This window comes from Lissotriton vulgaris, chromosome 9 (genome assembly GCF_964263255.1).
Source record: "Lissotriton vulgaris chromosome 9, aLisVul1.2, whole genome shotgun sequence".
Classification (NCBI taxonomy): domain Eukaryota; kingdom Metazoa; phylum Chordata; class Amphibia; order Caudata; family Salamandridae; genus Lissotriton; species Lissotriton vulgaris.
Window position 1 is genome coordinate 371154205 of NC_141697.1, and position 26933 is coordinate 371181137.

At 48.1% G+C, this 26933-nt stretch overlaps 1 protein-coding gene across 2 annotated transcripts in view; it reads right to left on the reverse strand.

Moving 5' to 3' along the window:
* The window catches only part of ATG2B (autophagy related 2B), a 1072129-nt gene that overhangs the window by 646511 nt on the left and 398685 nt on the right, over window positions 1-26933 (reverse strand). For both annotated transcript variants that reach the window (XM_086937744.1, XM_086937743.1), the window contains exon 18: window positions 830-972. In XM_086937744.1, coding sequence (XP_086793870.1) covers window positions 830-972 — 143 coding nt within the window. The remainder of the gene's footprint in view (window positions 1-829; window positions 973-26933) is intronic.

Below are 26933 nucleotides of genomic sequence, written 5' to 3' on the forward strand. Positions count from 1 at the left end.
GTCACTCTTCTACCTGGTTAAAAACTGAGAAGTACTGATTAGTAGTCTTCATTTACAGACATCAGTCAATATATTTCAATGACCTCCAAAGTACAGATGTTTTCATGAGAACCAAAATAAACATTTGAATCATAGAGAATGTATCAATTAACTAAGTTTAAAGTTTTCTTCACAAAGATACCATAACAAGAAAGATTAGCCTGTCTCTGGTTTATATATGGCAAAGACACAATTTCACGGCACCATCTTATGGCGCAGCTTGACCATAGAGTTAATTAGTCTCAATATGTCCTCTGAGGTTGCCTGATGACTAACCTGGTAATTTATCTGTAGATGAGTGAAGACATATCCTTTTACTGTTTGTTGATTCATGTAAAACACTGGTGAGTGACTGTTTGGATGTAGTAAAGGTTCATGTGTTGCGTGTATGACAGTTGTGTAACTGTATCTTGGTAGGTGTGTGTGTGTGTGCATTCCATGGTGGGTACATAAGCGTATGTTAGTGGTTGCAGAAGTATGAAAATAGCTGCATGCTTGTCTCTAGGAGAGAAGAGTATACATATAGAGGAGGCTGCGTTGAAATATATGTTGGGATTGTTTTTATATAGGACGTTTGAATACCTGTATGTTAGTTGTTCTCTTATTGTACACACTGTATAGCATTTGTAAATGGTGGCTGTATGGTAAATAACATGGCACATATAGGCTGATAATAGCACAGCATGCATGTTCCAATATGGTAAACAACAAGGAACAAAAGAAGTGCAACATTAGCGCTTACGAAACATGGGAATTTGCATTTAAGTGTAGCATATTATTATGCATTTACCTGTTATAAAGCTTTTCGTAAAAACCTTTGCTTGGCAGAGTTAGGTGAATGGTCGGTAGCATCAATTCCAACACATAATGTGAACTGTTTATTGTTTTTTCTTGAAACTCCAACATTTCCATTGCATCCCCTGGCATCACCATCTAGAAAACACAACAGCATATTTTAACAATGAACTATAGAAATGCATGATTTGGAACTGAAACATATTCTAATATATGACATGATCAACACCATTCACAACATACAATTACATCCAGCTTGACATTGCAGCTGTCACAGACCATATATGATCAGAAAAGAAAGACATTTAAGAAGCAGCACTGAGAGTGGGATTTATGCTATGCCCACATGTTGATCTTCTCCACAAGCTTTGATTGTGCAAAAGGTGTGTGCTTCTACTGAAAATGATTGCTTTTTTGCCTTTTGGGAAAGCTTGTGCCCAGTAAAACAAACCAGAGTTGGTGATTTTGATAAGACAATGAACAAGCCTATAGGCATGCTTTGTAAATTGTGAAAGGTTATATCAGATGCCAAATGTCTGATCTGGGTATTAAGAAAAGATACAAGAAAGACAGATACCCCAACTTATTGACTGAAAAGCATAAGTTAAAGCAAGTAGGCCTTTAAAGGTGGATTAATGAAGCCTGTAACACAGTTGTTAAAGCCTGTACACAGTTTTATTTTGTTGCACAGAATCGAAGAAATTACTGTAGTAGGAAACGGCTTTATGTTGCTTACCCTACAAACCTAAAAATGTAATATTTCCACTGCTATAATGATTGTTATGCCATCTTAGCACTGGGTGCATATTGTTTTGCCAAATGCATTTTTGTATGTATCTGTCATTTTATACCTGGAAGTTTGGAGGTTGCATCATCATAAAATGTCTATTTGACACAGGAGGACTGAGCTGGTCACAGTAACAAGCCAATAAATATGGCTGTAGGCCTGACTGTTTCCTTGGAAAACGCTGTGTCAGAAGCCATATGTTTGATCGGTTTATTATGAAATGTTATGAGAAAGGCAGCAGGCCGGTATGCTGGGGGGGCGTGGCTACGGAGCGGCCAAGATGGCAGCATCCGAATAGAGCTCCGCTGGTCGGGCGATTCCAGCTGCCCTGATCCGCGTTGCTAGAGCCCTCACAGCCGCAAATATCCTCCCCCAGTGACCTCGGGGCCCTGAGCCCCAGTCTGATGCCGCTGCAGAGGCGAATATACACCCGGGGACAACGTCGGAGCCGAATGTCGCCGGGCCCCGCCTTGGGCCTTCCTGTCTGATCCCCGTTCACGCCGGAATTGAGGTGAACCCTCGCCCTATTTCTCCCCCTGCTCGGCTGCCTTTCCCTGCGCCCGCCTGCCCCGGAGCCTGCTCCCGCGGCCCGCTACTCAGTCTCCTCCACCCTGCCGGGCCCCCGCAGTCAGCGCGGCCCTGCGGGCCTTAGGGCCTACCGCGCTGCAGAAGCCGGGGCCTGAATTTGATGAGCAGGCCGGAGTTGAGTGCGGGCGGCGGGCGAGGAGTCCTGGGGCTGGGGGTCGGGGTTTGGGATGATGGGCGTTCGCGCTCCCCCCATCGCAGGACCCGAGGGGACGCTCTATGACCGGTTGGACTGGGGGCTCTACTGGTCTTCCTTTTCTCCCGGTGCTGGGGCCTCCCCTTGTTTGCGCCAAAGGATGACTGAGCCTGCAAGACAGATGGCAACCCCTGCTATTTTGCCCACTCTGCGCCTCGGATCCAGCTAGTGAAACAGCTGCACGACTGCCCTTCCTACACGTGGGTGAGATTTTGGCTGCCATAGAGGACTCCCACGCGACCTTCTCTTCGCTGCTATACACCGCGGCGACGGCCCCTCCTGGTGTCGTGCTGACCCTTCCTGCTGCTTTCTCCGGTGGGGCATCTGCCTCCTTTGACACGTTATTGATCCCCTCAGCGGGTCCTGCTCTCCTGTCCGCGTGGGTGTTTTTGCTCCGGACCTAGGGACCAGAGGTTAGCCGCCAGTCCTACCCGCTGGCCTGGAGGTAGACCTTTAGGTCATTTCCTTTCATCGCAACTTGGCTGTAGCTGACTCTCCAGGATGGTCAAGAAAGACCCCATGCAGTCCAAACTCCAGTTCGACAAACCTCCAGATCCCACCACGGACTCAGAGGCGGGCACGACCGCGGTGGCCACACTTCAGCAGCAGGAGATGGGCTCGACCCCCCTGGCTGCTGCCATGATAGCTGAAATGAGGGCTGGATTCAAGGCTGTTGACGCCTGCTTTGACGACCTGGATAAGAAACTGGCTGATAGGAACGCGAAGGTCCAAGGCCACGATCGCAGGTTAGACGTGGTGGAGTCCAGAGTTTTGGACCTTGAAGACGGGGCCTCCTCTTCTCCGAAGCGACTGGAGAGAGTCGAGAAGATCCTAAAGGAAGTGGCTATAAAGGACAAGGACTTGGAAGCCCGGGGGCGTCGCAACAACATACGTATTCTAGGTGTGCCCGAGACGACAGCCACAGGCCGACTAGACACATTCGTAGAACAGCTTCTATCCGACTTGTCCGGACGAGAATCCTTCACCCAAGGCTTTGTTGTTGAGCGCGCTCATCGATCCTTGGGCCCTCGCCCCAAGCCCGGCCGGCCTCCCAGACCAATTGTCGCAAGACTCATGAACTTCCGAGATCGAGACACTGCCCTCCGCGTGGCCCGTGAAAGGGGCGAGATCCATTGGCAGGGATCCAATCTCTCCTTCTTCCCGGACTTCACGGTCATGGTGCAGGAGGCCAGGCGAAAGTTCCACAGTGTCAAGTCAATGCTTCGCAACCTGGGGATCCGATATGGCATGCTGTACCCAGCTCGTCTCAAAGTTGACATCGATGGCAGGCCAAGGATCTTTGACACCCCACATGCTGCACAGGAATTTTTCCGAGACTATAAGAACAATAAAAATGGGGCGTGTGGCAGTCCTTGGTCCCACTCTTCTCTGTTGCAGTCCTCACAAACCAGCGTAGGCCTCTTCTCCCAGACGGGGAACGGCTGAGCTCAGTCTTGCTTTGTTCATCGGCTCTAATAGTACTTTGCATACTTTGGCTCGTTTGCATATTTATCCACTATTGATAGTTCTGATGTTCGGTTGCTGGGTTGCCCGACTGGCGTGGGGTTGCCATTCCCTATGGTGAATGCCTCCATGGTTTGTTTTTTGGGATGTAATGTTAGGGTGTTCCTCTTTCTGGGTAGTGAGAGGGTGGGTGGGGGATGGTGGGGGGGCTGTGTTTTGTTTTTGGATGAATATTTTAGTTTATCGATTAGGAGGATTGTTTTTCATGATGTAGTACGTTATTGCACTGACGCCCCTTCTTTTGTATTGGATACATGGTACAGTTAGGTAATGTTCCCGGGCCTACAGGGCTTCTTTTATTAACGTGGAATGTTCGAGGCCTGAATAATAATAGGAAATGTCGTCAAGTTTTGAATTATGTAGCTAGACATAAGGCTGATATCCTCTTTATGCAAAAAACCCACTTGGCCGACACTGGCACCAACTATATGGCCTCCGGTTGGGGTCCTCACAGGTATTTCTCCGCTTATAGTTCATATTCTTGTGGCGTTGCTATTTTTGTTTATAAAAGGATTCAGTTTGCACACTATGCCACACAGCGAGACCCCGAGGGCCGGTTCCTGGTTGTCACCGGTCAACTGATGGGTCATAGGGTTTCACTTGTGTGTGCGTATGGCCCGAACACTGATTCTCCCTCATTCTATCATTCTTTGTTGACCCAACTCCTTGCTGTCGACACGGGGCTGCTGATTATGGGAGGGGACTTTAACCTTCTCCAGGACTTTCTAGGGACAGCACTGCCTCCACTCCCGACTCCAAGCCCCATTCTCGCCTGGCCCTTCGTGAAATCTGCACGCAATATTCCTTAGTGGACATTGAATCCCACCTGCATACACAACATCCTACTTACACTCATTATTCTGGGTTTCACAACACCTGGACCAGGATCGATTACTGGCTGGTCTCCCCTGTAGTTGCTGGCTGGTTGGGATTGGTCCAGACTCTCCCCCGTACTCTTTCCGATCACTGCCCGGTTCTCCTTCAACTATTTATTCCCCGGGAAGGGAGTTATGAGAGACAGTGGCGCTTCCCCGGGAGGGCTTTGCTGGACCCCGTTTGCAATACAGAGATAAGACAGGCCATAGAAGATTATTTCGAACTTAACACGGGCACTGTCGACACGTGGGCGGTCTTGTGGGAGGGATTTAAGTCGTACATCAGGGGAGTCTGCATCTCCAAACATACCGGAGTCCTTCGCGATTTGCACACCACTTTGGATCAGATCGAAAAGAAAATCGCAGCGGCAGACCGTGAGCTACTCGTTTCCCCCTCTGACTCTCTCTCCGCTCTCCGCCTTGAGCTGTGCATTGAGTTCCAGGATGCAGCTGATAGGGAGCTGTCGTTCCTTAATAAGCATTGCGTGGCTCGCGGTATGGGGAGGGCGAGCGACCCGGTCGCCTCTTGACCAATACGCTACGCCCCCCCAGAGGCCCCACGTGCATCGTCTCGATGACAGGACTTGACGACTCGCCGGTTTATTCTACCCCCGTGATCTGTGACTTGTTTCTTACATATTACAAGACCCTTTATACTTCACACCTTTCCGGAGATCTCCGTAGTCAGGAAGATTATCTATCTGAAGTGGTTCTGGTGTATCTGGAACAATACATGCAGGATTTCCTCCTGACCCCCATTACCTCCGACAGTATCGTTGAGGCGATCGATGCCCTCCGTGCGTCTTCTGCCCCCGGTTTGGACGGCTTTACGGCCGATTTTTATAAAACGTACAAGGACATTCTGGTCCCGCGCTTGGTCGAGGTTTATGGGGAGTCCCTAGAGACCGGCATCCTCCCCTCGACATTTCGTGAGGCTGTAATCATTTTATTGCCAAAACCTGGGAAAGACCCCAAGCAATGTGGATCGTACAGACCACTGTCACTGTTAAATCTTGATTACAAGATCTTAGCCAAAGTCATCGCCATTAGACTGTCGCTCCTGATGGAATCCATCATCTCCCCGGTGCAATCTGGTTTCGTCCCGCATAGGTCCACTTCCCTTAATCTACGTACTTTATTCTCGGTGTTGCACCGTATTGATCCTTCTACCCCGTCTGCCGCGATCCTTTTGGATGCGGAAAAAGCCTTTGACTCCCTCGAATGGACATTTTTTCTTTCAGTCATATGCCGAATAGGAATGCCGGAGTGTTTTGTAGCCACGGTTACTCTGTTATACACTAAGTCCACTGCCCGGTTGCGTCTTAATGGTACGTTATCTGACCCTTTCCCCCTATCAAGAGGCACTAAGCAGGGATGCCTCCTCTCGGATTCATTTTGGCCATGGACCCCTTGGCTTGGCAGTTTCAAGAGAACCACCTCCAGCGCGGGTTGCAATTTCTCACCGGTCCTCTGTTGATGTCCATGTACGCGGATGACATGGTATTATACGTCCGACAGCCCCAAGATAATTTGGCATCATTGATTGGTGAAATTATACGATTTGGCACGTTTTCCGGGCTCCATATCAATTGGCACAAATCAGTCATTTTCCCGATCACGGCCTGCACTACACCTTGGTCATTTGAATTTCCGTTAGAATGGTGTGCTGATTCCACTAAGTACCTGGGTATCCACATCCATTTAGACACTGCATCATTGATCCGTCTCAACTATGGCTCCGCTATTGACACACTGGAATCACAGATCTCCCGATGGCTTCGCTTGCCCTTGTCAATGGCGGGTAGAATCGCAATTATTAAGATGATAGTGTTGCCCCGCTTCTTATATTATTTTAATAATATTCCCGTTCCTTTAACCAAGGCATTTTTCATGCAACTCCGCGCTCTGCTGCTTCGCCTGGTATGGGGAGATAGGACACCCCGGGTCGGCTGGAAGGTATTGACTCTGCCACCAGACAGAGGAGGGCTAGGTGTGCCAGATTTTTATTTGTATTATTTGGTTGTGCAATGCGCCTACGCTTATGCCTGGTTCCACCCAGATGTACGCATACCATATTTACGGCCAGAGGCGGATCTGGTCCTCAAGAGAAAGCTCTTTACAATTCTCCCCACTGGTTTTCCCCGTGATCCCTGTGACATCCAAACTGTCTCCACTACATGCTGGGCCTGGATTAGGCTTCGTAAATATTTGGGGCTTGACCTGCTATATTCACCGGCCCTCCCCCTTCCCAATGCATCTCTTTTCCCCATTACGGGGGACGTTTTGGTTGAGCGCACCTTGGCGAAATTTAACTTACACACTCTTGGGGACTTATTCCCAGATGGACATATATTCTCCGCGTCGGAGGAGGCACGGTTTAGTGATCGCTTCTTCATGGACACATTAATTCTCTCTCTGATCCGCTCTGCTTTGAGAGTGGGCTATCCCTCTTTTCCTTTGGTGCCTGATGAGACACCTTCCCTTACTTTGGTGATTCAGAGCCCCTCCAACGCACACCTGATCTCTAAATTGTACAAACAATGTGGGGCACTCACACCAATCAATGACACTAGGCTTAGGGCCGCTTGGGAGGAGGATCTGGGTGGGCCTATCTCTGATGATCAATGGGCATATTGCTGTAAAACCACAACAGATGTTTCATTGAATAGCCGCCACAAACTGATTCAGTTCAAATTCCTTCGCAGGATGTATTTTACCCCAGCCCGAGCGCAAAGAATTGACAAATCCCGCCCTCACCATTGTCTGAAATGTCTTGCCCCATTTGCTGATTTCGCACATTTGTCATGGACCTGCCTCAAAATACACCAGTATTGGTTGGACATCCATTCCACTCTTGGGGATATACTGTCCATGCCACTCCTTCCCACACCTGAGATAGAGCTGTTGGGGTATGTTGAACACTTCCCAAAGAAGCGGTGCTAGGCTTCCTATTAGCCGAAAGGGAGATAGCACTGTTATGGGGTTTCAAGCGCGCACCTAACCTTCGCTCTTGGCTGAATAGCTTAGCATTCTGCAATGTGGACTGCGAGGAATTCAGCACCTTACTCCCCACTTCCTCCAGACCTATTGACATCTGGGGCCCATATAGGGACTACGTCTCCCGACTCCTGCTGATCCCGGAATCTCAGTTACAGTCCGGCATTACCCCTTCCGGTGTAGGGTAGCAACCCTTGGAATTGGGGGTGGTTACAACGGGGTAGAGGTTGCCCACACATCTATTTGATTTTTGGTCTTCGTGTTTGACAGCGATTATTGTTTGCAGTATCGTATTGTTATTGCTTTTTCATGGAGTATATAGTATATTTGGTGTTGTTAGTGTTCACGTATCGCATTATATTTTTTCTCATTCATCTTCTGTCCTCAAGATTTGTAATTATGTTTTATGTATATTGTTTTCAGATTTTGGGTAAATGTAATTTAATGTTTTCATATTGCAATCACATTGTATGTTTTCCTTTTTATTTTTTTTGTTCAGAAAATGGAAAATAAAATTTACAAAAAAGAAAAAAAAAAGAAAGTCAGCAGGCCTGATTTATTTAAAGTGAAAAGCATGTATTAAAGGCAATAAACCTTTTAAAGTTGAATTATTATTGCACCGTGCTAATACCTGTAGACAGGTAATTTGTTACATGGAAACTGTAAGATGGTCGCCCTATGAGACCTCTACAGAGCAGCCATCCTGGAATGGTATTGTGCATGGCATATCTTTTTATTACCATTCCAAGGCGGCTCATACAGTGCTTCTTAATGTCGCAGCCATTATGGATCATTAAAACAATAATGCACTATGCACAGTAATATTCCAAGAAGGTCATCCGCTGCAAAGTGTAATTTTTGTATTACTTTTTTATTGCAAGTACAGGCCCATCACCTTTAGGCAGTAGCATTTTTTTCTTCCTTCTACTTAAAACCTTTTAATGTATGTTGCATATGCTTTTGAGAGACAGTGTGTGTTAATGTGTATTTTACCGTGTGCATTTGATTTATAAGTCCAATGGTGAGTGACAGAGGGCATATATTACACTAAGAAGACCTCGTTTGGATCGTGCTGCATTTTAGCAGCTTTTTTTAAAACTCCCGTTTTGTCTGCCTAATTTCATGTTGATTTAATACTTTTACCCTGTGTTTAACAGCTAAAATTGGCCTACAGCTTACCGCACTCTGCCCCGCTCACTGCATATAATTTGGATACCAAACACCGCGCTTTTGCGGGTCCCTGCCCACATCTCGGATTAGTGGCCATCTTAGGTGGGGCTGACGACGCCAGGCGTTCTGCGCGGTCTAGTCTCGGAGGCTGGACGCACATTTAAGCGAGCCATGCTGACGCGCAGCGTCATCGCGCAGCGGGATCGCCGAATTTCAGCCGGAGTCACGCCTGAGTTCAGCCTGTCTGCGCCCGTCCGCGCTGAGGACGGGCTGCAGGACGGGCTGCCCTCTGCCAACATGTCCTCGGGTATGCTAACTCGGGATGACCGCGTACATTATTCCTCCACGGCACTACACTCACTGGGATCCCCAATTCTCACTACTTGCACTTTATGCATTTTGCCCTTTCATTACTTTACATGTGCTGGTTGCGGTTTTTCCACCGGCAAAATGCAGCTTTCTAAGACTCAATTACATGTAAAGCATCACCGGGGGAAAAGGAAGCCTACTAAGGGCCGTACCCCATCTTCTTTTTCTCCTCTCCATTTTTGGTGCTTAAACTGTAGATCGCTTCCTAAGAATAAATTAAACATCTTCGATTTCATAAGTGATGAATTTCCTGATGCAGTGTTCCTGACCGAGACCTGGCTACATGCTAGCTCGGGTACGGATATTGCTGCAGCTATTCCTCCCAGCTATGTTGTGTTGCATCAGGATAGACCCTCCGGCAAAGGTGGTGGAATTGCAATCATCTTTAAATCTATCTATCAATGCAAACTGGAACAATTACATCTTCCAGGTAGTGAGGCAGCATTATTTAAACTAATGATTAACCCCCGACTGACGCTTTCCGGTCTGCTAATTTATCGGCCGCCCGGGAACGCAGCTTCGTGGATTCCCTCACTTGTTGATTGCCTTTCAGCAACACTATTGAAATCGAACAATTTCACTATTCTTGGTGATTTAAATATCCACTTAGAAGATGTTAATAACCCCCTGAATAAATCTTTTTTATCTGATCTTGAGGTTTTTAATCTCAAACTTTGTAATTCAGGGGCTACTCATCTCGCAGGCCATGTCTTGGACCCAATTATTTCTACTCTTTCGTTCGATTGTACTCAATCGGCGCGTCCGCTAAATTGGTCTGATCACTATGCGATACACTTTATGCTACCACCTGGTCTTTTTTCGGCCAGTGTTCATGTGGAGGAAATTAAATCGTCTTACCGATGGGACAGGCTCGACATGGCTGCCTTTAATCAGCGTCTGACTGAGACAATTCCAGCTTCTATCAATACAGAGCAGGACTTGAACATTCCCATTTCATGTTGGCTGACAGACGCAGTGACTGCTCTTACCCCTCGTTCTAGTAGCAAATATAGATCCCTCCGCTCCCCTGCACCTTGGTTCTCTGACGAGTTGAAAATCCAACGTGCTAAATGTAAAGCCCTGGAGAGGAAGTGGAGGATTTCATACTCTGCTCCTTGCAAGGTGACTTACAAAGACGAGTTGAAGGTCTACCATGCAAATTGCAAACGTGCCAAGGCCACTTACATTGCCTCTACCATTACCCAAGCGCAAAATTGTCCTCGGACTCTTTTCGCCACTGTAAAGAAACTTACAGGAGCAGATACCACTCCCTCCTTACCGGCTTTGAATGGCACACAATGTAATGCCATTGCGGATTTCTTTATATCCAAGGTCGAGGGCATCTATCAATCTTTGGCCTCCCTTTCACAGCCAACTGATTCCCTCCAACCTGGCTCTTTATGCAGTGTTTTTTTCTCTCCCACTGTATTTATCCATAACTGGCTACCATTTGATGATTCCTCCTTCCTGTCTTGTCTAAATAGTATCAGGTCAGGTTCCCCTCGGGACCCAGTTCCTATGAAGATACTAAAACAACTAGACCTCGAACCACGGAGATTCTTAATGAGGCTACTGAACATCTCTCTTACCGAATCTCGGGTGGCACAGGAATGGAAACATGCCATGGTTGTCCCTTTGCTCAAAAAATCTGGTGCTGACATCACAAATCTTGCCAACTTTAGGCCTATATCCCTGCTGCCAGCCTGTTCCAAAATATTGGAACGCCACGTTAACACCCAGCTCAATGAGTTTGTTGAAAACGTGGGATATCTCCATCCATCCCAATCAGGCTTTCGCGCTAATTACTCCACCGAATCCGCACTCCTTGGGGTGACTGAGCGACTCCGACACGGTATCGATAGCGGTGAGACCTTTGCGCTTATTCTTCTTGACTTAAGCGCTGCATTCAATACCGTGTCTCATTCCACTCTTTTGGAGTCCCTCCGCTCCCTTGGTGTTGATGGATCTGCGCTTGCCTGGGTGGCCTCATTTCTTAATGAGCGCACCTTTCAGGTTTTCTCAAACAAGGCTGAATCTGCGATTCATTCCTCAGCTTACGGCGTCCCTCAAGGGTCTATATTAAGCCCATTGTTGTTTAATATTTACATCAGACCTCTTGCCTCCATCGTAGAGGACGCCGGTCTGTCTATATATTCATACGCAGACGATACGCAGATTGTGTTTTCTCTCTCTAGCAGCAGGGCTCAGGAAGTCTCTGCCCTTAAAGTTGGCCTATCTCGCGTTGCAGCTTGGATGCAAGACCATCTGCTAAAGCTAAACGGAGATAAGACGGAGGTTATTATATTAGGCAAGCATAAAGATCTGTGGGGCTCTAGACACTGGCCATGTGACATGGGTCCTCTGCCTACCCCAGTGCCTGTTGCTCGTAACCTCGGATTCTTGATTGACGACAAACTTTCGATGAGGCAGCAGGTGACCAAGGTCGCTGCAGTCTGTTTTAACACCTTACGCTGTCTGCAGAAGAACTTATGGATGCTGCCTGAGTCCACTCGAAGAACTGTCGTCCAGGCCCTTGTGATGTCTCGCATTGACTATGGCAATGTGCTTTATCTTGGAGCGGATAAAGCAACAATTAATAAACTCCAAGTGGTACAGAACTCTGCCGCTCGCCTCTTGCGCAATGTTCCACGGAGAACGTCCGCAATGCAAGCCTTGCGTGACCTGCACTGGCTGAGAATTTCAGATCGTGTGACCTTCAAAACACTGTGTTTTTTGTTCAAGATTCGCCAGGGTTCTGCCCCTACCTACCTTCATAACCTTGCCCAGCCTTATCTACCTGGCCGCTCTCTAAGGTCATCTAATAATGGCAATTTTCTGATTCCAAGAATCCGACTGGCAAAAATGGGAGGCCGTTCATTCGCATATCTCGGACCAAAGATGTGGAATGCTCTCCCGCTGGCGCTAAAAACAGAAACTAATCTTCTGGCTTTTCGTAAAAAGTTGAAGACTTTTCTGTTTTGATTTCCCCTTTTTTTGTGATCTCTTTTTGCACCTGCTTGTTCTCTTTCTTCAGTCTGTCCCTGGCGCCGGGAAACCCATTGTGGGTAGCTGAGCGCAATACAAATGTAATAAAATAAATAAATAAATAATAAATATGATGAGATACAGAGAGCCTAAACCCAAGGTCGAGTGAGTTACATAAGAGTAAATAAAAATGAGTGATTTGGGGGTGGTCATAGAAAATGTTTGGGAAGTCACACTTGCACCCATGTCTCCCTATGTTTTACATTTTGAGGCATGCAAATGTCTTATATCATCAGTACAGTAGAGTTTATACTTCCTACATGCTTCCAGTGCCCAAATGAGACCATACCTATATTAATCTCTGCTTCTTGATATTTGTAGACTCTAACCTTTTTTTGCTGCACCTGAAGCACGTCAAAATTCATCCCACGCCCGGGACATAATTCCAGGGGTCAATGATAACAAGTCTTTATGTCTATTTTGTCCACTGACAAATAACCTCAAATCCTGCCACACAAACACTTTTGTTGTTTGTTTGCATCACTACAGCATGGTTTTGTGAAAGAGGATTGTTTGATAAGATTTGATATGTATTCACATAAACAAGGCGTTCAAAATTGTACATATAAATCAGTAATCCAGCTTGCATTACAGACGTTTCTTTCAATATAAAAACATGTACATGTTTACAAACCTTAACAGTTTGGGAATACTGATACAGTTCTTAACAATAGATACATGATTGCATGCAGGACAATGGAAGAAAGACTAGTTATTATCAGCTTTCAAAACAAAACGTGCCAACATATATTTGTAGCTTGAAAAACTATGGACAAAGAATGCAGACAGTTTTCTAATGTATTGTCCTGTGTTCGCTTTCAAAACAGAATGTACTAAAAAAAATGTGAAAATTTACGAAAAGCAGACGAAGTTTTACCAAATCAACACGCAATTTTAAAGGACTCATTTAAATACAATATCTCCCTTTAAATAAAATGTGTTTGATGGATGGAGAATCACTGAAAAACCTCTAAAGTCAACTCGTATAAAAAAATTTAACTAGAAGCCCGACTCTTAAAGTCACAAATGTGCGGTGTGGATCAGTGACATAGTATGGTTGCAAATTTTCGAATTTTAGAAATTCATGAGAGTTTACATTAGTAGGCCTGGGACCGTACAACACTGGCAGGTTTCCAGGGACACTCCTGGCAAAATCCAAAGAATTCTATTTTCGCTTGGACAAAAAGGCATGCATGCATGTCTGCCCATGTAACTATTGACCACACTAGCATAAAATCTGATAATTACAAAATGTGGTCAAGTGGCTTAGGGCAGACTCTGGCCAGTATCTTTGATCCACAAATGGCAACATAGGCCCTCAACTGCAAATATGATCTGAATTTGCGAACAGTAAAATCTGTCAAAATGAGTGAATGTGCAAAAAACAACTTGCAAGAGCAATTCATAATACGCTTTCAAGAAATCAAATTAAGAAAGAAATGGTTCAATCATAACAATGATATATTCAGAACTCTAATCAGAAGTCCGGCATAAATAAAATGCTGGTATATTCAGACCTCTGCCATGATCAATGAGCTGCTCTATGCAGAGCCCATACATAAAGAGAGCCTCTGAAATGCAGAGCCTGGAAATTAATAGTAACATATTTGACATAAAAAAAGCACAGGAATGTTCACAGTCTAGAATAATCATTCAGGAAAGTGCCTTGCTGAATCCCAAACCCTGACACACTGTGATCCACAGCATAATCAAAAATGCCATTATTAGTGTTTTAGTCTATTAGTAACTTCAGCAGATAGGACAATTGTGTTTTACTGGATAAATTCTGAAGCTTCGATTCACTGCAACGATTAAAACTTTTATAAAATTCCACAGCCCTGTATCAGCTCCCATCCTGAAGAGTATGCAGACAGTTTCAGTCATGTTTGGTTAGCCCACAATTGCTTTTATGTTGAAGCAAGTTCTTAATATTCTTATCAAACATCATCTTCCATATATTTTAGGATTCACTCTCGTTCCAAATCTTATACTTGATATTATATTTCCTGATTCCCTGGGGTAGAATCCAGGATTGTATAAGATGGGGATAAATGGTGAAGTTTACAAGGCTACTGTTTCAGAACCTCATGGAAGGGTTGTTTAAAAACAAGGCTGCTTAAGCTAGTTTCAATTTACTAGTAACACATGAGAAGTATGAACTAGTCTTAGGAAAAAAGGCATTTTAAACAACTACTTAAAGAACAAGTTACTTACCTTCGGTAACTATATATCTGTAAGAGACATACATTAGTTATAGATTCCTTACCATTAGAATTACCCCAGGCATCAGACTGGATATGGAGAATTTTTCTTCAGCCGTACCCCTGTGCATCTGTAGGTGGCCTCCGTCGACTCTGCCAGAAGCGCAAAGCCATGCAAGACACTGACTACAGGTGCACACAACTAGGGCCCTAAAAGGGAGTCCCTTACTTTAGAAGGCAGTTCGCAGAACAGGGAGGATAGGTGGGGCGGTAAGGAATCTATAACTAATATGTGTCTCTTACAGATATATCATTACCGAAGGTAAGTAACTTGTTAATCTGAAAGAGACTATTAGTTATGGATTCCTTACCTTAGAACAGATACCACAGAAAACCAACCCCGGTGGTGGGTCTGCGAACCAAGTTCACAACAGAAAGCCCTGGAGAACTGAACGGCCAAAGAAGCCGTCTCCGGACTTGGCTATCCAGGCAGTAGTGTTTGGGGAATGTGTGCAATGATGCCCACGTGGCAGCCTGGCAGATGTCATTGAGGGGAACTCCACTTTTCAAAGCAGTAGTGGCTGCCGTCGTCCTGATGGATTGGGTACGCTACCTTACTGGAGGCTCCTTTTTGCCAAGGAATAAAAGAAAAGTTGGGCTGTGCAAAAACAAACCATCTCTCAATGTGTCGTTCTTTGCTAAGTAATGCCACTTTAATGCTGTTCATTGAATTTGCGAAGTAATGGCACGCGTTATAAAATACTGCTAATTAAAGGCATTTGGAAGTAAAAACTTCGCAAAAAAAGCATGCTAAGTAATGGCATGCTAAGTAACATCATACATTCTGGAGCCTGCCAGGTGTTGAACAACCAGGGACATGCCCTGATGTTCCAGCCACGTCCAGAGGCGGAGAGCCTCTTGACATAGGGTCCACACCCTGTATGTTGCAGTACCACATGGCAGTGGTATTGTAAGTGAACACCTGCACTTCTCTTCCCCTGATAGAAGGAAGGAATGCCTTCAGTGGAGGTCGAATTGCCCGATGCTCCAGAAGGTTAACGTGGAGCATGGTAAAGTGATTATGCTTGTGGCCTACCTTAAACCGTAGGTAATACCTGTGGGCTGGCAGGACAGGGATGTGGAAATAAGCATCCTGCAAGTCCAAATCTACCATACTGTCTCCAAGGTCGAGGGCAGACAGAACCTGAGCTAATGTCAACATAATGAACTTCTCCTTTCGTAGAAAGCAGTTGACGTCCCTGAGATCCAAGACAGGAAGCAGGCCTTTGTCCTTCTTGGGCATCAGGAAGTAGTGGGAGTAACAGCCAGGACCTACCTCTGGGACAGGGACTTGCTCGATAGCTTCCTTTGGCCAAGAGAGCCGTAACTTCCTGACGGAGAAGGGCCAAGTGATCCCCTGAATTGCGATGGACTGTTGTTGGCAGGAAGGAGAGGTAGTCGTGAAGGGGAGGGAGTAGCCCCTTCGGACTAGCTGCAAAACCCACCTGACGTGATGTTGTGTCAATGGGGAAGTGATGGCGGATCCTGCCGCCCTCTTGCAACTAGTGGCCCTGAAATGTCGGACTAGGAAGGCTTAGAGGCTGCTGCAGAGAGGGCACTGGTGGACTGGCCTGCCCGCTGGCCCCCAGACCCACAGCGTTGGGTCCCACATTTTCCGCCGCACAGAGGCTGGGTGGCTTGTGCCGGAAGGTGGCTCTGGGCGGAATGTGGTAGGGCACCCCTTCCGTAGCCACGAAAAGGGCTAAAGGCAGACTGCACTGGCGGCCCAATGATCTGCCCAAAGCTCTAGAATCCTTGAAGCGCTCAAGCTCATGGTCTGCCCTGTCGCCAAACAGACGACGGCCATCAAAATGCATGTCTAAAAGAGTTGATTGGACATCCCCAGAAAAGCCAGTGGATCTCAGCCAGGCGTAGCTGACATAGAAATCGTTCTACCAAGAGAGTCGGTGGTGTTCAGCCCACAGCAGATGGTGAACTTTGCTGCATCTCTCCTTTCGGCAACTGCACAGGAGAGTGTGACCAGGGCCGCCCATGAACACTGTGGCAGCACCTGAGCAACTCTGTATCCCACACAGAGTAAGTGTAATGGACAAAGAGACATCCGATGTTCACCGACCACAGTCCTGAGCTGGCGGAAGAAAAGATCTTCTTCCCAAGATGAGCCAGCTTCTTGGATTCCTATCTGGGGGAGCAGAAGGGAACGCGCCTTTAGAGGTTGAATCTTGGACCACCAAGCTCTTGGGGGTAGGATGCTGGGAGAGAAAAATGGGGTCAACCGGGGCCGGAGGTGGCGTCGGGCAATCATCCTATCCACAGGAACCCCTGTGCTGGGCTTGGACAAGGTGCACAGAAGGATGCCTGTGAGGTCCTCATTGACGGTAGCAGGGGCTCCGAAGAGGACGTTGCCAGCTGAAGCACCTCAGTCAGAAGGTTAGTCCTGACTATCACTGTAGGAAGCTCGAGGGCCAAGGCCTCAGCCGCCCTACGCAACACCACAGCGTAGGAAGCTCCCTCTTCCGTAGCCACAGTAGGGGGATAAAGCATGCCAAAGTCTGGGAAGGTATCCAGGCCACTGGCTTCCCCCAACTCCTCTCTCCAGTCCGGCTCCTCCAGCTGGTCTGCCAAAGGGTCAACAGACCCCTCCCAGTCCTTCTCACCGTCCTCTGGGTGCCACTCAGGGCAATAGGGAACACCAGGGGAGAATAGTGGCACAAAAATAACGTGCAGCGCCGGTACCGGGGTCGGCCGACGCCGGTCCAGCTCTGTGTCCAAGGCGAGGGGGAGGCCGGGGTCGACGCCGGCCGGGAAAACGACCTGTGTCGGAAGTGGCAGAGGCGTCATCAATGGAATCGTGCAGGAGGAGGTGTTGTGAGGGCAACCGTCACCGTTAAGGATCCAGGCCTGGATCCTTGGGGGCCCTGCGGCGCCTAGGCCGAAGCCACTGGCATCGAAGACCTAGAACCCCCAGCCGAGTCCGCGGAGCCCGAAGGAGCGCCGGCGGAGTCGGGCTGCCAAAGAGGGAGCCCAAGGACGGTGACCTTCAGAGTAACGCGTTGTGTCATCTGGCGAAGGGGGGAAGGTGAAGAGAGACGGTGCTTCTTCGCCTTCTTCTTGTGCTTCGACTTACCCGAAGACTTGGATGAGGAGTGGTGGTGACACCGCGACCAGTCCTGCGACCTACCTCTCGATCGGGATCTCGAGCGGCACAGAGCTGACTGCTGGGCCTCCAGAAGCTTTCGGGACATATCCCGAAAATACTTCAGGTTCATGGTCCGACAGTAGGACCACGACTTTAGGTCGTAGTTGCGCTCCGGGCACCAAAGCCACACCAGGTGCGGATCCGTGACAGACATCAGCTTGTGACAAGAGTCACAAGGCTTGAAGCCGGCCTATTGATGTGACATACCTGCGTGCTTTAGGAGTTGAACGACTTGAAAAAGATGTCGACAAAAAATCAAACAACACTAGTCAAAAAATGACTAAGAGTACCGCTCTCTCCGGACCTGCACTGGCTGGCGCGGAAAATAAATAACTGACGTCAGCACGCAGGGGCGGCGTCTAAGTAGATACCGCAACATCATTCCGGCGATCACAACGCCAACGACAAAAGCAGAGTCGGCCAACACCACCTAGCGACGCACAGGGGTACTGCTGAAGAAAAATTCTCCAGATACAGTCTGACACCTGGGGGTAATTCCAAGGTATGGAAACTATAACTAATAGTCTCTTTCAGATTAGAATGTTGAGTAGTTACATCATTTTCACATGTCTTTTTGCAGTTCTTTAAACAGTTTACGAAAATGTGCTACGCTCAGGCTTTTGCAGGCTGGCATCAGATGGCTACCAAGATATTTGTTGTTTTAGCCAATTTAAAAGGAAATATACTTAAATCTGTCATCTTCTGTCACAGAAAGTGTGAGGTTGAGAATTTCCCATTTGTCTATGTTCAGATTTAACACTTGCCGCCTATGATTTTGCAATTCCTCTTTCAGATATCTCAGGAATCATTCTAGCTGGCTTACTAGGAATTGAACATGGGACAGTCTGAAAAAGTTGCTATCTATTTTTTCTGGCACTACTCATCACATTTTCTGAGCTGGGTGAGGGGTTTCACCGACAATTCAAACAAGAGTGGGGATGCAGGACAGTCTTGACTTATACTGGTGACTATTAACCAATAGTTATAGAAGGCTTGAGGAGCATGCCATTACCCTCTATATAAAGGTGCCTCCAAAACCCACAGACACCAGAAGCCTATGTAAGGTGCCCCAGGTAGCCACAATGAAAACATTGTCAGCACTGAAAAATAGTGCCAGTGGTTGGTTGTTTTTGTATCGATGTACAAGGTGAATTAGGTGCCAAGCCTATTAATGTTCCCATGAGGCACAGGGTCAAGGCTGATTTGCATATAGCCATTGTCTGACCTAGGGTGGTGTGGAGTGCAAAAAAACGATGGATTTAGGCCCAGATCTTTGTACTGGGGTGAATGAAAGACATTGTTCTGCATTCTGTCCATCAACTGTGTTTTTTGCAATTTTCACCCCGACTGGGCTGGGTATGCTCAGACGTGAGTCCCAGGCTCTCCACATCACTGGAGTCAAGCTATCCAGGCTGAAGAAGGCTGATAGACAGAAACCGGTCCTTGGATGCTTGATTCCGGTCTGGGAAAGACATGGCTTGGTAGTTCGGGCTGGACTGTTCCCATGAGGCACAGGGTCAAGGCTGATTTGCATATAGCCATTGTCTGACCTAGGGTGGTGTGGAGTGCAAAAAAACGATGGATTTAGGCCCATATCTTTGTACTGGGGTGAATGTAAGACATTGTTCTGCATTCTGTCCATCAACTGTGTTTTTTGCAATTTTCACCCCGAGTGGGCTGGGTATGCTCAGACGTGAGTCCCAGGCTCTCCACATCACTGGAGTCAAGCTATCCAGGCTGAAGAAGGCTGATAGACAGAAACCGGTCCGTGGATGCTTGATTCCGGTCTGGGAAAGACATGGCTTGGTAGTTTGGCTGGACTGTTCCCATGAGGCAGAGGGTCAAGGCTGATTTGCATATAGCCATTGTCTGACCTAGGGTGATGTGGAGTGCAAAAGAACGATGGATTTAGGCCCAGATCTTTGTACTGGGGTGAATGTAAGACATTGTTCTGCATTCTGTCCATCAACTGTGTTTTTTGCAATTTTCACCCCGAGTGGGCTGGGTATGCTCAGACGTGAGTCCCAGGCTCTCCACATCACTGGAGTCAAGCTATCCAGGCTGAAGACGGCTGATAGCCAGAAACCGGTCCTTGGATGCTTGATTCCGGTCTGGGAAAGACATGGCTTGGTAGTTCGGGCTGGACTGTTCCCATGAGGCACAGGGTCAAGGCTGATTTGCATATAGCCATTGTCTGACCTAGGGTGGGGTGGAGTGCAAACAAACGATGGATTTAGGCCCAGATCTTTGTACTGGGATGAATGTAAGACATTGTTCTGCATTCTGTCCATCAACTGTGCTTTTAGCAAAAGCCTATTAATGTTGTCACCTACTTCCAATCTCCCTTAAAGATCTTTCCACAGAGACACTGATCTGCAAAAAAAATGTATACGGTCCCATCTCACATTCTTGGGGTCTGGATGACCAGATGATAGTTTTCAAGACTATTATATCTAACTTAGGAGGTAACTTTCAGAATATGAACATCACCCAGAACTGAAGAGATATGGCAGTGTATATTGTACAGTGCTCAGATACCCATTTGAGTCTTGTCTGCGCTGTACAAATCTGCAAAATAAATAAATAAATCTGCAGACTGCGTTCTCTTTATTGATCATCAAATACTAACAGGGTTGATGTCTTCGAAGACTACTGCTTTGTTCTCTCGGTCTTTGTACTTAGATACAAAAACAACCAACATCTGGCACTATTTTTCAGTGCTGAAAATGCATTCATTGTAGCTACCTGGGGCACCTTATGTAGCCTTCTGGTATCTTTGACTCTTGGAGACACCTTTAAAAGAGGGTAATGGCATGCTCCTCAAGCCTTATATAACTATTGGTTAATAGTCACCAGTATAGGTCAAGACTGTCCTGCATCATTATTTACACCTCAAAGTGATAAGTAAGGTAAGTGCAACTATTGTGTCCTAGTTAGTCATTTTCCTTTAACAATACTGATGAGCAAACTAGGACACAATAGTTGCACTTACCTTACTTATCACTTTGAGGTGTAAAGAATGACACATCACTTGACTGGTACTCAGAAAACTAATGCAAGCCAACCACACTGTAAAGTACAATACTATGAGAAAGTTTATATTTTTTTTGTTTTGTAATTTCTCTTTTTTCTCTTCTAGCGCTACAAGTCTTGTTCAGGACCTTTCATCCACGTGAGAAAATGCCGGGCAAAAGGGTCACAAAGAAGGTTAGCACCGACCAAATGCTCCGCATGCTGATGAAAGACATGGCGGAGATGAAGAGGAAAATGGCGGCCAGGGACGGTACGGGATGGCCGAAAAGAATCGTCCCAGGGGCGGCCCCTGCCGGGAGAAGAAAGAGGGCCAGGAACGGGGCAAATGAGGACGAGGTCCCAGTTCCGGAGGCTCCCCCGGCGAGCCCTCCCAGACCGGTGGAGGCTCCTGTGCCGGTTCACGACGCGGGGCAGCCGATACCTGTTGTAGTTACCCCTGTGAACGAGGGGTACATGCCCCCGGAGCTGGCCGCCCAGCTGGCGGCATGGTTGGGCGGTAACAGTGTGGGTTCCGTTCATCCAGGGGACACGGCCGAGGAGGCCAAGCAATTAATGAGGCAGTTGCGGCAATCCCGAGAGGCCGCAAAAGCACCTTGTCCTTTTGTTTCCCCGCAGGCGCCCGTGGGTCAACCAGGATCAGGCGTTGGTACGGCGGGATCGACAGTTACAGCGGCAGGTTCAGGTAAGCCATTGCCGATGGTTGGGGAGGGATCGGTACCTTCAAGGAGGGAAAGAATTGTGCAGCATATCCCGATGGAGGTAAAAGAGAGGATATGGGCGGACAAATATGTAAACATATTTTCCTTGTTGACCGATCACTACGAAATCGAGCATGTAAAAAACCAAAAAGAGTTTCTACATCCAAGTGTATGGCGAGCCAGGATGGCCGGTTTTAGAGTCGATGAATCGATAGGCAATTGGGGCAGAGCGTTCGGTATGTTCACTGCAATTATGGGGGAACGTAGGCCCGATTTGTTGGGGGAATTGGCTGTGTATCAGACACGTATCATGGGATTTTATGAAACTTATGGAGGAAATCAATGGTTTGCTTATGATAATATATTTCGTAAATCCAAGGAACATGATTCATCCCTGACATGGGATTGTTTTGACTCCATTTCATGGCAAAATATGGAAAAGCCAGGCGTGGGGAGGTCACCAGCATTGGCGGGTGAGGTGGCCGAGTTTTCCCGCCATTCGTCAGGGACGCCCTTTCGGGCGGGTTCCAGTAATGACCGGAACTCAAGGAATAGCGGCAGCACAGGAAAAAAAGGGGTCTGCTGGAGCTTTAACAGAGGGAAATGTACTAGGCCACAGGGTTCTTGTAAGTTCAGGCACGAATGTTCGGGGTGTGGGCAGTCCTCCCATCCGGAGAATATGTGCAGAGCCAAGGCTAGTGATACGGGGAGTAGAGGTGGCGCCAAACAGGTCTGAAATGGTCCAGGGGGCGCCTCTACCGACCCCGGTTGATGTCATGGCAATGATCCCTTGGCTAAACGAATACCCAGATCATATCTCCGCTGGGGTGTTGCGAGATGGTTTCTCATATGGTTTCCGCATCCCGGCGGGGGATTTTCAGGGTGAAGCACAATGTAAGAATCAACTATCGGTAGAGCAGAATGCGGCGGTGGTACAAGCAAAGATTGGTAAAGAGGTGGCCCGAGGTCGGGTTGCTGGACCATATGACAACCCGCCAGTTGTTAATTTTGTTTGTTCACCCCTGGGTGTAGTCCCCAAAAAAGATCCGGGGGAATTCAGGTTGATACATAATTTGTCAGCTCCAAGGGGTCTTTCGGTGAACGATGCGATCGACCCGGGGGTTTGTTCGGTGCGGTACGCATCTTTCGATGAGGCCGTCGCCATTTTGAATCGCCTAGGGCCCGGAGCGCTGATGGCTAAATCAGATATCGAATCAGCGTTCCGGTTGCTCCCGGTACACCCAGAGGATCAGCGTCTCCTTGGTTTCATGTTTCAGGGTCGCTATTACATGGATAAATGTATGCCAATGGGTTGCTCCATCTCTTGTGCCTATTTTGAAAGATTCAGTTGTTTTTTGCAATGAGCCTTCACAAGATTAACAGGGTTTACTCATGTTATGCATTATCTTGATGATTTTCTGTTCCTGGGGGCAGCTGGGGACATAGAGTGTGCACGAGCGTTGAATAAATTTTGCGATCTCATGAGGCGCTTTGGCGTGCCATTGGCACCCGGTAAGACAGTGGGGCCGTCTACTTCGCTCGAGTTTCTTGGAATAGAGCTCGATTCCGAAGAGGGGTGCTTCCGCTTGCCCAAGGAAAAGGTGGCGAAATTTGAGGCATCGCTTAAAGCATGTATTAGCGCGACGAAAGTGAGATTACATCAGTTACAGAAGGTTGTGGGTCAACTAAATTTTGCCCTGAGAGTGATCCCAATGGCGCGCCCATTTTCCCGCTCTATTGCGCAGGCCATGGTTGGCCTTAAGGAAGGCCACCACCGCACAAGGCTCTCGGCAGAGGTTCGGCAGGACATGCTCATATGGTTGGCATTCCTGGCGGATTTCAACGGTCGGGTCGTGTGGAGCAAACCCGGGGTCTCCTCGGAGGAGTTGGGGTTGTGGACGGACTCGGAAGGGAGTGTTGGATTTGGCGCCATTTTTGGTAATCATTGGTCAGCACAAACCTGGCCGGCATGGTGGCACGAGAATGGGCTCACAGGTAACATAGGATTTCTTGAGCTGTTCCCTATTCTGGTGGCCTTGAACACATGGCCTGAGGGGTTTCGTGACCGCGCTGTGGTGTTCTGGTCTGATAATATGACCGTTGTTGAGTGTATCAATAGTCAGGCTGCCCACTGCAGATGGATCTTGAGATTGCTGAAGGAAATTGTCCTGCTGTGTATGAGACTAAACGTCCACTTTAGGGCAAGACATGTGCCAGGGGTGTTAAATCAGGCAGCTGATGCGCTTTCTCGTTCCCGTATGCAGGCCTTCTGGGGTTTCCTACCCTCAGCGGACCCGGTGGCGGCACCTTTTCCCGAAGCTCTCTGGTCTCTCGGTGCCCCGGACTACAAGACCTCGTGGGAGAGAGTCTAGCTCCCAGGACAAGGAAGGCATACGAAGGGGCGTTCCGTTCCTATTGGTCCTTTTTGGGTTCTGCTGGGGGGGAGCTTTGGGGCCAAGAGGAGTATGTCCTGAAGTTTCTGTTATCCTTACATCAGGCAGGCAAATCAGTAGCCACGGCACAGAGGCACCGGGCCGCTATTTCTTTCATGGCACGGGCCCATGGTATCCAGGACCCCACAGCGTCTTTTGTGGTTCAGAAGGCGCTGCGAGGGTGGCAACGCCTTGAGGGTCGCAGAGTGGACGACAGGCACCCGATAGGTCTGGAAAGGTTGGCCCTGTTGATGTCAGTACTCCCGGTAACATGTTCATCTCAATCTGAGACAGTACTATTTAGAGCCGCTTTTTCATTAGCATTCCATGGGGCTATGAGGGTAAGCGAGCTGGTAGCAAGGAACAAGCAGGATACAGGGGGGGGACTGTGCCGAGAGCACATCCGAATTAAAGGGGAAACAATGGTAGTCTCGTTTGCCAGGTCCAAGACCGATCAGGGAGCGAACGGGGATTGTGTAGTAGTCCACCGGATTCCCGGATCGCCCATGTGCCCGGTAGCATGCGTTGAGGAATATTTGGCGCAGAGGGCGGCAGCATGGGGGGGAAGCTTACTGAGGCACGCCGACGCCACCCCACTGACGAGGTTTCAGTTCCAACGGGTGCTTGCGATGGCAATTACAGCCGCAGGCTTGAACCCGGGCGAGTTTGGGACCCATTCCTTCAGGATAGGGACTGCTACTGAGGCCACAGCCAGGGGTCTGAGTGTTGATAAAGTAAAACAGTTGGGGCGTTGGTCCTCGAACTGTTATAAACGGTACGTGCGGTTGCACATGTTGTGAAGCTAATATCATGAACTCACGCTTCTTGTTTTTGTTTGGTTTTATAGTTTCGCAAGCTTACGAGGCGGGGCAGACTGTGCAGTCGACCCGACACCAGGGGACCAGCGGTCAAAGGACACCGGCTGTGGACAGAGTGGTGTGGGTCGTGGGACACTCATACGTGAGGCGTGCCGCAGACGTATTCAAAGCAGGTGACATGATTCACATGGCTGGGGAATACGGGTACAGGGTGACCTTCTACGGAAGGGGCGGGCTCTGTATTGACCAGTTTCAGGATTTTATGGAGGGTTTGTTAGGGCGGACGAGGTCACCGCCATCTATACTCATAGTGCATCTTGGGGGCAATGATTTGGTGACCATTGGTCGGCGAGTGCTTCTCGAGGTGATATTATCCACTGTAAGTTGGTTGGCAAAAAGGGTCCCTGGGTGCACAATTGCATGGTCCCACATGATCCCACGGAAGGAGTGGCGGGGGGCTAATTCTGTGTCTGCCTTAAATCATTCTGTGAAGAAAGTAAATAACAAACTTGGTAGATTGTTTCGTACAAATACATTGCATTCTATTCCGCATGGGTGTATCAGGGGGGATCAGATGTATCTAGAGGACGGGGTTCATTTGTCCCGGGTGGGGAATGATTTACTCATAGGAGACTTCATAGCTTGGTTGAAGAATTTGTAGCCATGACCTTTAGGTAGGAGTTTTGTGGGGGGTCCGGATAGCCGGTCAACTATCCGGGCCTGTGGCGGTAAGGTCATGATCGGTGAGCAGTAATTGGAAGATCCCTAGAGGTTTGGGCGTCACCCATTACGGATGGGAGCGCCCGGGGGGAGGCAGCCATTGGCCCCTCAAATGGGAGGCGGTCCCATCTAAGGATGGGACGCCGAAAGGGAAGGCGGCCATAGGCCCCTTCACTGGGGAGGAGGGGCTACGGACCCCTCCTCGGAATTTCCCAGGGCCCGGACATCTGCGACGGCAGGTGTGGTAAGTTGTGTGGGGTGGGAGGGGGGTCTACGCTACCGTCTAGACACCTCACACGAGTCCTCGGACGACCACTAAGATGGCGTCGAGTTAACAGGGGGCCCCCGCTAAGGCAAGGGAAATTGGAAGTGGGCACAGAGGTACAGTCCGCTGTGCGACCGCCCCTCACAAGTGAGGGGGGAATTGGTATTGGGGATCTGACACCGGTTACGACCTTGCCGTTGGCCCGTAACGTTAGGATGTACAATTTCAATGTTCAGAAATGCATTTGCAGGATGTTTAGTATCGGCTAGGAGAACCTTTGTATTAGAGATGTGTTAAGGTCAGCCAAGAACATCGTACTGTATAAATGAAATTGTACATGATATGAAACTGTTATTTTAAGGTTTTAATTTTGTTTCATATTTTAATAAATACGGCCGGGAAGGGTAACTCCCTCCCGCCTTCCAAAAGTTCAGAACCGTTTCCAGCTTCCCATCCTTGGGGATTTGTGTTGAGAGGGGGTGGCGGGTATCTCAGCCATATGGAAAGGGGCGACCACTCGGTCCCCCCGAACGTATGGTGGAGTACCCCGATCCCCCCGGGAAACCATTTTGGGCGGGAGGCGTGTCCCGGCTGGTATGCCCGAAGCGGCGTAGATGGGGCGCGCCTTTTCCCGCCCAAGAAGGGGTTGTCCTAGACACCGACACCGACAGCCACGCCCGGGAAGCGGATTGGAGGAGGGTCTACGCCCGCCCTGAAGAAGGATAAAAGGAGCGACAAGCCAAGGAAGCATCCTCGTGTTCCTGTGCTCTGAAGCTGCACCTCCTCGTTGCACGTGAGCTCGAGACGGAACGAAGAGCCAATTTTGACCCACCCACCAGCCCCTGTTGACAGCGATTTGTTGGAATAAAATTGATTGACGTGAATTGGTTTCTCTTGCAGGTTGTCTTGGAATAAAGTTGATAATGTGTTGTGTAATAAAGGATGATTTTCGTTTTAACATGTTTTCTTAGCAGAAATGTTTGCGATAAATTTTAATGGTTTTGCTCAGTAGAGTTCTACGTGAAATCGTTTAAATGTAATAATTTCCTTTTCGTTAGCTTAGTTCAGAATGTCGTATTTATTTCCGGTCGGGCGGTAAGGTCATGATCGGTGAGCAGTAATTGGAAGATCCCTAGAGGTTTGGGCGTCACCCATTACGGATGG